The 11,622-nt window shown below is 38.1% G+C and overlaps 1 protein-coding gene across 2 annotated transcripts; it reads left to right on the top strand.

Annotated features, from left to right (window-relative positions):
- Window positions 1–287: 287 nt before the first annotated feature.
- On the top strand, window positions 288–11,213 carry LOC131298441 (probable calcium-binding protein CML18). Of its 2 annotated transcripts, none has more exons than XM_058323918.1 (3): window positions 288–434; window positions 7,143–7,196; window positions 10,438–11,213. In XM_058323918.1, the coding sequence occupies exon 3, from the start codon at window positions 10,548–10,550 to the stop codon at window positions 11,196–11,198; it is 651 nt and encodes a 216-aa protein (XP_058179901.1). In that variant the 5' UTR covers window positions 288–434; window positions 7,143–7,196; window positions 10,438–10,547; the 3' UTR covers window positions 11,199–11,213. The 2 variants fall into 2 exon arrangements, with proteins under 2 accessions (XP_058179901.1, XP_058179909.1); XM_058323926.1 differs by having other exon boundaries at window positions 296–434; window positions 7,093–7,196.
- The last annotated feature ends 409 nt before the right edge of the window (window positions 11,214–11,622 follow it).

Here is an 11,622-nt window from a genome sequence, read left to right on the forward strand (position 1 = left end):
TTCGTTCGGATACGACTTATGATGTTCGGTGAAGTACTCGTGGTTCCGTATATCCGTCGGGTAAATATTGGCATACCGGGCCAAATCCCAAACATATCTACAGGCGAATTGAGACACCTTAGACGACGGGTCAAACAAGGTTTGAACCTTCAATCCCCCGTCTGGACCTTGTGGACCCTGTGACCTTTCGGATATTTCGGCTCCCTACAGATTGCAGGCGGCAACCCCGGTCACGATGCGGCGCTTAAATTTCTCTCTCTCTCTCTCTCTCTCTCTCTCTCTCTCTCTCTCTCTCTCTCTCTCTCTCTCTCTCTCTCTCTGTAAATATGTACTATATTTATATATATCTAGTTGTACTTGATGCAATGGTGGTGTTGGGCTGCCAGAGAAGGTTTTGGAGTATGTAAGGGGGCCATCTTCACGACGAGTGAAAGGTACGCACATATTGGATGCATGTTTATTTTACTCCCATGTTGTTAAATTATGCCTGATTTCTGATTTTTTGTTTTGTGAACAAAGTTAAATTGAAGGTTTAGATTCCGTTTTTGCATTATAAATATTGGATTATAAAGTCTGGATTTTAGTAGAAGCTGATAATCGAAATACATTATCGGTGATAATCGAGAATTAATCAAAAACAAACGGTGAAATTCTAGGATTTAATCAGTGACAAAAGCTGACAGTTGATTCAAAAAGCTAAAAAGCACCTTACAAATTACTAGGCATCCGAAATGTAGTTCTAAAAGCACCTCAAATTGATCTTTCCCAAAAATAGAGTTTATACTGCTTTTCAGCTTCTAAGGCTCTGTTTTTTTTGATCCGCTAAGGCTCTGTTCCCTTGTGTCAAGAAATTAGTGCAGGAAAACTATTCTCGAGAAAATTAAGTGAAGTGAAGTTAAGGTTTAAGAGAAAACTGAGAAGTAGTCGTTTAATTATGCAAAAATTAGTGTAGAAACAAGATTCTGAAAATTATTTCGAGACATGTTTTGAGGATAACGAAAGTCCTAGTGGAAAAGTCAGGGAAGTGGGTCCTCCCATAAATTTCCTCCTGACTGATCACGTTAAAAATGCAGGGAAGTTAAACATTCCCCCCCCCCCCCCCCCCCCCCCCCCCCCCCCTCTGTTTTTTTTTTCTTCCTTTCCTTTCCAGGCAGCTGAATGGCGCCTAAGAGTTCCAAGAATTTGAAAACCCGTTGATAGATTTTTTACAATCACTAGGAACTGGTTTTTAGAAAACTAAAATTTTGAAATCTGTAGCCGACCCCAATCGATTGGGACACAAGGCTCGGTTTGGTTTGTTTTGTTTTGGTTTGGTAAAATTTTGAAATCTGTCCCTAAAATTGTTCTTAAACATGCACTACGAAGCATAGACACTTGTAAGAAGTTGGCATGTAGATCCTCTCAGGCCCTCCTCATTTAGTCCTGCATTAGATGATGTGTGATTTATGCTCTATGATTTGCTGACATGTTTTATTCTTATCAGATGTATGGCTTGTCAGATTAATTTTCATGGAATTACGTTAATGATATAATGGTGTTAAACTGTTTCTTTAATGTGTCACGGGCATGTTGTGTCCTGGATTTTTTTATTTTTTATTTTGAAAAGTAGTTCATGACTTCATGTGTTGTCAAGATTTTAAATTACAGTTTGTGTTCCTCTCTAACTGCATTGAAAAGGGAAGTGAACTCTGGAACTCTAAGCTCCTATTCAAGTAAAGAAAGGAGTAGCTGAAAAAAATGTTGTTTTCTCGACTTGATGGTTGGAGGTGAGATATCAATGGATAGAAGTGGCTAAGGAGATTTGGCGTTGTTCAATAGTGGTTGGTCGATTGTTAGGCTAATGACTTGTGATGATGATTTGTGTTTCTCTTGAATTAAACTGTTACTGAAGTGCCATAGAGAAGTTTGGAGAAGATTAAGACACCTCCGACACTTGAAACAAAGTGGTATGTCGTGTTGTACGTTGTGACACTAACACGACACTCATCGGACACTCCATTGTCATGTAGCCAAATTCCGTATGAAAATATCAAGTTAGATTACGTGTGTGATTTATAATGCATGGATTGAGAAAATTACTTCTCTTCAGGCCCTTCTTGATATTAGATATAGGTTTTCCGGGGGTTTGAAAAGATGTGAGTATAGTTTATTCAAGCATGAGTTCTCATAGAATTGTATGGCATATCGGTGCTTAAGTTGTGAAAGACATGTGTTGATTAAAACTTAAATTAGTGTTATGTTTTATCTTGTACTATCTCTCTTAATACAATTTCGATGTACCAGAAGCATGTGTGCTATCAGCATGTCAGATCCTGGAATATATATATTTTTATATATATTGAATCTGTATATCTTTAATAACTGCAGTTATGTATTATTTGCATTGGAGTTGTGGATCCGACAGAGTAAATTCTTTAGGTTCAATGGTCAAAAACTCAACCTGCTAACCTTTAATTGTGGGTTCAAGTTTGAGAACATGAGAACAGTCACTTTTGTGCATTGAAGGTCAAAGGTTAGATCTTTGTGCATTACTTATGCTTTGGATTTAAACGAAGGAAACAAGTAATGAGCACATAAATTGAATCGGGTCTTTAGGTTTGCCCTCTCTAATGCCTTCCAACTTTGATTTGGGGGCATGGTTGACGTCCCTTGAGGTCCTCGATTTTGGAGATATATGGGAGCCTTTATTTCAGAGCTAAAACTTTCTAGGAGCAGCCAATTTGTGCATATATTGTCAAAGGTTAGGTATGTCTTGACTCTCCAGACCTTCCCTGCCTATACCTCCATTGATTAGGGATTAAACGGGTACTATTGTTGTTGTTTTGTAATGTCAAAGGTTAGGTTTGTAGTCAGTCCACGCACACCTAAGTCCTAACCGTGTGTACTTTTACGAACAATGCAGCAGTCCACAACCTCTCTGTTTCTTTGCCTTGTTAACAATCATCCAGTTCTAGTTACATTAATGGAGGTCTGTGAGCTGTTGGTAGGGATCTAATATTCAGCATACAAAGGGGTTGCCTGTTTAATAGTAGCAACATCGCTAATTAGATTATGAAAGAAGAAAAGTCAGTTACGGCTATTGGGTATTTGAGATTTAGGAGAGAATGCCAAGGAGATATGCGTGCGATATGGCTAGTTGGACATGAATCTAACAAAATATAATTATGTAAAGGAGTTTTTTCACTATAGGTTTATGTATACCATTCCCACTCTATGCACAATAAGCGCTAGAGTTTTTTCCCTATAGGAGAGAATGCCAAGGAGAATCCAATCATGGTCTAATAAATTTCTTTCTTTTGGGGGAAGAGCTCAATTGAGAAGTTCAGTTCTGTTTGGTATTCTGGTTTACTTGTCATCTATCTTCATTCTACCTTGAAAGATCATGAAAGATATTGAAAGTATGCTCAGTGTTTTCCTTTGGAAAGGGTTGGAACTGAAATCTTCTGAAGTGAAGGTGGCTTGGCCTTCTGTGTGCCTCCCAAAGAAAGAAGTCGGTTTGGGTTTTAAGAGAATCAAAGAATGCAACGGGGCCGCTATGTTAAGGCACTTGTGGGCAATCTGTAAAAAGGAAGACACCTTATGGGTGAAGTGGATTCATTCGTATGTGATTAAAACACAATCCATATGGTCTACGAAGCTTCCCAGTGATTCCTCTTGAACTCTTAGAAAGAATTTTAGCCTGAGAAATGATGGTCAGAAGGTTATTAAATAGTCCAGGATTGATAATGGTGCAAATACCTTCCTTTGGATGGATAATTGGCACACTCTTGGCCCTTTATTTCAAAAATATTGGGAGAGTGTGACTTTCGACCTCAGCAGATCCCTAAATGCCAAGGTTAGTTCTATTATTCATTGACGGTACCTGGAGGTGGCCGAGAGGAAGGAATCCTGTTATAAGGGAGATGGTGGCAAATACCTGCCCTTGTTCCATATGCGGATAGAGAGGATGATGTTATCTGGACTTTGAATTCTAATGGTTGTTTCACAGTTAAGTCAGCCTAGTAAGTCTTAAGATCTAAAGCCCCTGAGGTGGATTGGTTCCATACGGGATGGCACAGAAGGCATGTTCCAAGGTGGTTGTTCATTCTATGGGTGGCTCTACTAGGCAGGTTGTCTACAAAGGATAGACTGAGGTCTTGGGGGCTTTTGAATGACAGCTCTTGTGTTCTTTGCCATGGAGGTCTTGAGTCACACTCTCATCTATTTTTTAATTGTCAATTTGCCTCTCTTGTTTGGATGAGTGTAATATCTAAGTGTGGTCTTCCTCCCCATTCTTGGGACTTAGGTTCTGAGATTGATTGGGGCTCTAATCACTGTAAAGATAGCTCTATCTGCTCCAGTATTTTCAAACTCCGTCTTGCTACTTCAGTGTACTATATTTGGAAGGAGAGAAATGGTAGGATCCATAAGCAGATAGGGCACGATTCTGCTTCTGTGGTGAGCCTAATTTTAGATTAGGTAAAGCCCTGTGTTCGTGCTAGGAGGAATGTAGGCAGGTCTGCTTCCAACGTTAGCTTGGTTCTGAACTGGGGTATTCCTCATGAAGTTTTCTGTAATTCCTTGTCTTGTTTTTTGTTTTGTATTGGTGTCTGCTATGTTTCTGGTGCATCTGTTGTAGCGAGGGATGCCTTAGTGCAGTGAGTTGCTTTTTTTTTTCCCCTTTCTCAAGGTCATCTTCTTGAGGTTTTTGGGCTTGGTCCCTTATTAAAAAAAAAATTGCAGTGACCTATCGATGTATCCAACAAACGTGAAATTCAGCCATGTTTTTGTGTTCTTCGGTATGACAATTAGTTGAATCCAAGACTTAAATGCATGTCAGCACCCGACACCTTTATGTGAGTTATGTATCATGGCTTTGAGTTCTGGAATTATTATTGTACTGGAAAAGAATAGCACTAGCAATATAAGTTGTCATCTTGACACTAAACTACTCATTGCCAAAACCAAGAAAGTATTGATCTCAAAACCTAGGAGTCCTACCACTACCGTAAGAAAACAAAGACGAAGACCAAGTTGTCCTTAGAGTGTATTTGTACCTCATGTCAAAAAGTTTGCATGGACTATAGAGTGTCTGGGGATTGTATGTATGAAGCCAATTGGTATCACAGAATACTCCTTTTGGCAGAGAGCCTTTTGTTACTTCCAGGCATAAATTTTTAAGAGTCTAAATCATGGTGAACATTACCGCATGTCTATGCTCTTTGAGTACTACCGTTTTATAATGTTAAAAGTAGATGGCTAAATAAAACTTCTCGAGTAAATTAACACATTCAAGTGTTCAGTTCTTGTCCTAATCTAGGTTCTGTTAGAAGCAAACTGATATTTCAGTTTTTTTAGTCTGAAGAATTTCTGAAATCTGGTAAGTAGAATATCTGAAATCTGGTAGGTCTGTGTAGGATGGGTTTCCTTACTTTTTATGCTTCCTTGGCTGAGGTTTTATTTGGTGCATAACAGACAATCCTCAGTTTGAGAGACTTTACAATGGTTTGAATTGTGAAAATTTGGTTGAAGTTGAAATGGAAAATTGAAGCTTTGCCGAATATTGTGTAGCAGTACACACCCAGCCGGCAGCCCCTTTCGTACGGATGACAGTTTAAACTGCGAATTTGGTGTGGTTGGATACCATTACCAAGGCCTCTGGAAGGCTTTATAAATCCCGAGTTCAATTAAAGCATTGTTGCATGAGCTTAGACTTGATGGGGCAATATCTTTTCCTTCTACAAAGAGAAAAGGAAAAATAATATGCGTTTAGAAGAAGTTGACCTATTGCAATGCTATTCGTGGCCCATATTGAGTATTTGGGTCCCCATCTCAGACCTCTGGCCTAAAAATTTGAAGCTGCCTGCTGTATGAGCTACTATAGGTGCGATTGAACTTATTGAAGTGTTTTCGTTTCATAGTGAGATATTCTTGTTCCCACGTTTGACATTCAAGGAAGTTTTGTGAACATAGGGATCTGGATGGAAAATATTGTAGATCACATGCTCATAAAACAGATAGTGATATAAAAGAATGGTTCCATTATGGAAAACTATTCAGTGCCATGTGTGGCATTGCCACACCACACCACACCTGCACCACGCATTTGTGTGGTCCCTGCAATGTGATGATGGTGGGGTCTTCACTATCGCGTGCTCCAAATGCCACACAATGCACTGAATAATCACTCATTTTTTTGAACGGCGCACTGAATAATCACTCGCCCGTTACTCAAATGCATGTCTCTCCACTCGTAAGTGTCTTGTCAAAATTTTCCATTAGGACGAGGTCATCAGTGGGTTCTGTTTTGCTTCGATTGTGTTCACCTTAGTGCAACTTGACTTCACATTGGGAACTGTATGACATTGTTATCCAAGTTTTGCCGTATTCTTTGTCTTTACCATCTTCTGTATATGTGTTTTTGTGTTGAAATATAGGTTAGTTACCAAGTGCTTCTCAACCTTCTGTAGTTAGTTCAGGGGGCGTAGTTATTTGGAATGCAGTGTTGTTACAAGGAATTATTGTGGCACACTTTATGCTAGTTAACAACAATTTCTTGTAAAAAGTACTGCTCACAGTAAATTGAAGCCTCTGGGGTTTTCTTTGAAATCACTCCCATAAGATCATTTTAGTAGTAGTGTGTGTGTTTAATTATTGGCACACTTTATGCTAGTTAACAACAATTTCTTGTAAAAAGTACTCCTCACAGTAAATTGAAGCCTCTGGGGTTTTCTTTGAAATCTCTCCCATAAGATCATTTTAGTAGTAGTGTGTGTGTTTATTTGTTGTTCATTGATTTATTTATGTAATTTGTGGGAGAGGGAAAAGTTATTCAGTACTCCTGGCCCCCAGACCCCTCCACCGTTACACATTGATGTGTTGTATGAACCCCACATCAATGTGTGGTGATAGAGTGGCCAGAGCCACCAAGTTCCAGTGCCCAGGAGCATTGAATAATTACTCAGGGGAATGAGTTTATTGTTGTATGCAACTATACAGTGACTGATTTCACAATGTATTTTTGATGGAAGGCCTTTTTGAGTAGATATACTGATTGTTGCAAGTATTGTACACAAGAAGGATGGTATTGTCTTATTTGTTCCTTGTTTGCAGACAAGGATTGATTGTTAGGTTTTTGATCTCCTCTTTACCTGTCTGATTAGGAATGGTTGAAAAGGTGCATTGCCATGGAGTCCAAGGGTGATTGATTGCGATTGGTAATGCTTTGTCGTGGTAATTTTTTTTGTTAGTAATGAATGGTTCTCGATCTGTATATATAGTATCTCTCTCATATTCATTTTTGAGGATTGGGATAGATTATTCTACTTCTATACCTAATACCTTACTCTTGTTTCGTTACATTAATTCTAAGAAGCACAGATATAACTAAGCGGCCAGCGTACCTATGACACGAACACTTTAGGACTCCGAAATTGGTCCCACGCAATCTGGTGTACATTTGGTGTATTTAGCTATGTCATTTCGTTTTCATTGTTTCCTTTTCCTCTAAATTTTTTGCTCCAATATCTCCAGAAATCCGTAATCAGAACAAGCTCTTTCTCTCAGCTAGTCTTACCGAACTTCTTCTGGGCTGAGGTTCACTTCTATCCAATACGGTGGTAACAATTGAATGCCATACCAGTTCACGCTCACTCAACTAATTATGAGGCCCTCAAATTAAATTAGCGAAAAGGCAAACCCTACCCCAGGGTTTGAAATATTGGCCTTGTTGGGATTCAAACGTGCGACGTCATGGGAGAGAAGCTCTTATTAGCTTTCTCATGCCCACAGCATCCCCATTCCTTTGCCAATTTTCTCCGGTAATTGATTTTCAGACTCCCTTTGTTTATAACCAAACTCCTTTTTTATTCTTTTGTTATATAAATATACAAAATTAACCTTTCATTTGTATATCAAAAATCCTATACGTACCGACCAAATCCCACCCTACACACATCGGATGCCGTTGATTCCCGCATGAGCCCCCTCGATTTTTTTTTTTTTAGAATTTTTGGACGGCTCGGATCGGCCATCTGGTGACCAAAGACGGATGGTGCGGCCGTTACGATTTTGGTGGGGATTTGGTCGGTACATATAACAGGGTTCTTTTTATATCCTTTCACACTTTAAAGGATAACATTGTAAATTTACAACACAAGAAGACAAAAAAGAGGGCGGTTTAAAAAAATGAGAGTGAAAATCACTACCCTTTTCTCCTTAAAATTTTCTTTTCTCGCAGGACAAGAATAATTATATAAGTTGATAACTTAGCTCGTACTTTCATACTTAACAAAACAAAAATGCAATCTATAAATGACACACCATTACTTTAATTCTTTTTCAAAAAGTTAGAAATCAAAAAATTCAAGCGAACTTCCGTTTGGTTTGAATTTTGGCAATATTTTTTTAGTTTCGTCTTTTTAAAGATCTTGTATGAAAACATATAGAGGGCCCTGCATTAAGTAGTTCGCTGCGGCCCCAAAATCGAAGAGTCGGCACTGATCCTGCGGAAAATGCAGGGTAAATTGCTACTCCCCCCACTCCCCCTGACACACCTCCCGGCCCCACCTCCCTTTTCCCAGTTTAACCTCCCCTCCCTTTCTTTTTTTCCACTTTCTGCTTCTTTTCTTCTTCTTTTTTTTCCTTTTCTTTTTCAGTTTTTTTTTTCATTTTATTTCCTTTTCTTTCTTTCCGGTTTGATTTTTTTTTCTTTTTAATAATAGGTTCAAGTCTAATTCTAGGCTTTGTAAAGTACTCCCTCCGTTCCTAAATAAGTGTCCGGCGCGCAAAACTAGGCTTTACAAAATATGCATATTTTTCATTAAAAAAATTAATTTTTTTTCACAATATAATAGAACTCATTGCTATCTATTGATTTGTGAAAAAAATTTAATTTTTTTAACGAAACAAATGCTTTTTTTTGAAGGTCTAGTTTTGTGCGCCGGACACTTATTTAGGGACGGAGGGAGTAATTGAGAGAAAAAAAAGTGTTTCAATTGATCATGTTTATCCCACTGTTTTCCTTTTCTTTTTTTGTCCTTTATAGATTTAAAAATATAGTTACGAAAATAAGTGTTTCAATTTTTAATCCGTTTGAACCAGTGCAAAGATGTTATTTTTCTGATCATTTCATCCTAAATAGTCGTAATAAATTTTTGGCTCCAAAGCCTTTCAATGAACACCCTAAGAGAGTCCTGAAACTAAATAATGAGTCTTAGGTTGTTCGTTGAAAGACCGTAAAACAAAAAATTCATTAAGATTACAATTAGTGTTCGGGAACTAATTACGAAATGTATTTTGCAAACGACATACTAATCCATAATACAAATGTTATATTTAGGATTACTTTTTTTTAACTATAGTACAATTTTATAAATTTGTTAACCATTATTTAGCATAAATTCTCTTAACTGATTCAGTAGTATGTTACTTCAAATCACGTTTATACTCCATAGGATTGCAAATGGATGGTTTCTATTTTTTTTATTACTAAAACGGAAACGTTTTAGGGGCTACTATGTCAATGGGGGCAGCAGAGCCCCCGGGTCCCCCATACTTTTTAATTTATTTTTTTATTTAATTACTTATATCTTATTTATTTAATTTCTATAAATACACCCTTTGTATATTTAAAAATATAATTCAAGAATTAAATGCTTTAATTCTCAATTCAATTAAATCAGAGCAAAGATCGTTTTTTTATTATTTTATTTTAAATGATCATAATGAATTTTTTGGTTTAAGGCTTTTCAACAAACTTCCTAAGACTCATTATTTAGTTTTAAGACTCTCTTAGGGTGTCCATTGAAAGGCCTTGGAGCCAAAAATTTATTATGACCATTTAGGATGAAATGATCAGAAAAATAACAACTTTGCACCGGTTCAAACGGATTGAAAATTGAAACACTTATTTTCGTAACTATATTTTTTAATCTATAAATGACAAAAAAAGAAAAAGAAAATAGTAGGATAAACATGATCAATTGAAATACTTTTTTTCTCTCAATTACTTTACAAAGCCTAGAATTAGACTTGAACCTATTATTAAAAAGAAAAAAAATTCAAACCGGAAAGAAATAAAATGAAATAAAATGAAAAAAAAACTGGAAAAGAAAAGGAAAAAAAAGAAGAAGAAAAGAAGCAGAAAGTGGAAAAAAAGAAGAGAGAGAGAGAGAGAGAGAGAGAGAGAGAGAGAGAGAGAGGGGGGGGGGGCGGGGGTAAACTGGGAAAAGGGAGGTGGGGCCGGGGGTGTGTGTGTCGGGGGGAGTAGCAGCTCTCAAATGCAGGGCCGGCACTGGTCATTCCAATCACGTAATCGTATTTTTCTATTCTCCTTTTCTCCCTTGTCAAAGCATATTTAATCATTAAAATCTCTCTCGATTATTGCTACATACTCCACCACACTTCTTCCTCAATCCTCTCTCTCTCTCTCTCTCTCTCTCTCTCTCTCTCACTCAGACAAACAAGAAATCACGAGACAGCGACATCTTATACTGCCAGGAACAGGAAAACGAACTCAAAGAATTAGAAGAAGAAGAAGTTGCCTTTGGATCGTCGGATACTCAACCATGTCTGATCCATTCGCAATTTGCTTGATCTTCATACATAAGTTACGTAGGAAATTCATTCGGAAACTCAACGCCTTGAGAAGCAACCTCAACCACCGAGGTAACAGGAGAAAACAACAATCCAAGATGATGATGTCCGATCTCACTTCCCCAACCTCGTCTTTCTCCTCCATGGAAGTAACCAACCAGCTCAAACAAGTCTTCAAATTCCTCGACGCAAACGGCGACGGGAAGATATCACCTCTGGAGGTAAGGGAAGTGCTCTTGAGATTGGGACAGGACAAGTTGGTGGCCGAAAAAGAGGCAGAACGAATGGTGATGGAAATGGACAGAGACGGGGACGGGCTTGTGGACATAGACGAGTTTATGGATGTTGTGAACCTTGACGACAAAGCCGGCGGTGGGGGCTTTGGCAAAGAATTTGGTGGTGGTGGTGGTGATGAACTAATGGATGCTTTTATGATATTCGATAGGGACAAGAATGGGTTTATATCGGCCAAGGAATTGCAGAGGGTTCTGGTTAGCCTTGGATGTGGTAATTGCAGCCTTAGAGAGTGTAGAGAAATGATAAGAGGGGTTGATAGGGATGGTAATGGGTTGGTGGATTTCGATGAGTTTCGATCGATGATGAGTATTGGTTTTCTCCTGTAGACGAGGATATCCAAAAATTGCTGAGTTTTCCTTAATTTTCTTGTTTTTGAGGTCTTGATTGGAGATTTGGTGAAAATTGGAGAGGGGAGTAAGTAAATGTGGATGGTTCACTTGTAATTTTCTTGTTTTTGAAGGTCTTAGTTAACGCGTAAAGTATTTGGAAGTTTGTATAAATAAAATGGAAGAGGCAAAAATGGTAACGAGTTAAGCTCAGCATCCAATTTCGGCCAAGATATTGCAGAATGTAGTCAAAAGAGTTTACTGATTTGTTTTTGTTTTTGTTCAGTTCAATTGGTAAAGAGAGGGAATAATTTGAAAAGAAGTCGTGAAGAGAGCGGAGGTAAATATTTTACAAGCACAAATCTCTAGTTCGACTTGCACTAAGAGCAAAATCCTTTAAATTGTCCACTCCGCGAGAGAAAGC

The sequence above is a fragment of the Rhododendron vialii genome, chromosome 1a (assembly GCF_030253575.1).
Source record: "Rhododendron vialii isolate Sample 1 chromosome 1a, ASM3025357v1".
Lineage (NCBI taxonomy): Eukaryota > Viridiplantae > Streptophyta > Magnoliopsida > Ericales > Ericaceae > Rhododendron > Rhododendron vialii.

Coding starts and splice junctions, on each gene's coding strand:
- LOC131298441 (XM_058323918.1), top strand. CDS start 10,548: ATGTCTGATCCATTCGCAATTTGCTTGATCTTCATACATAAGTTACGT.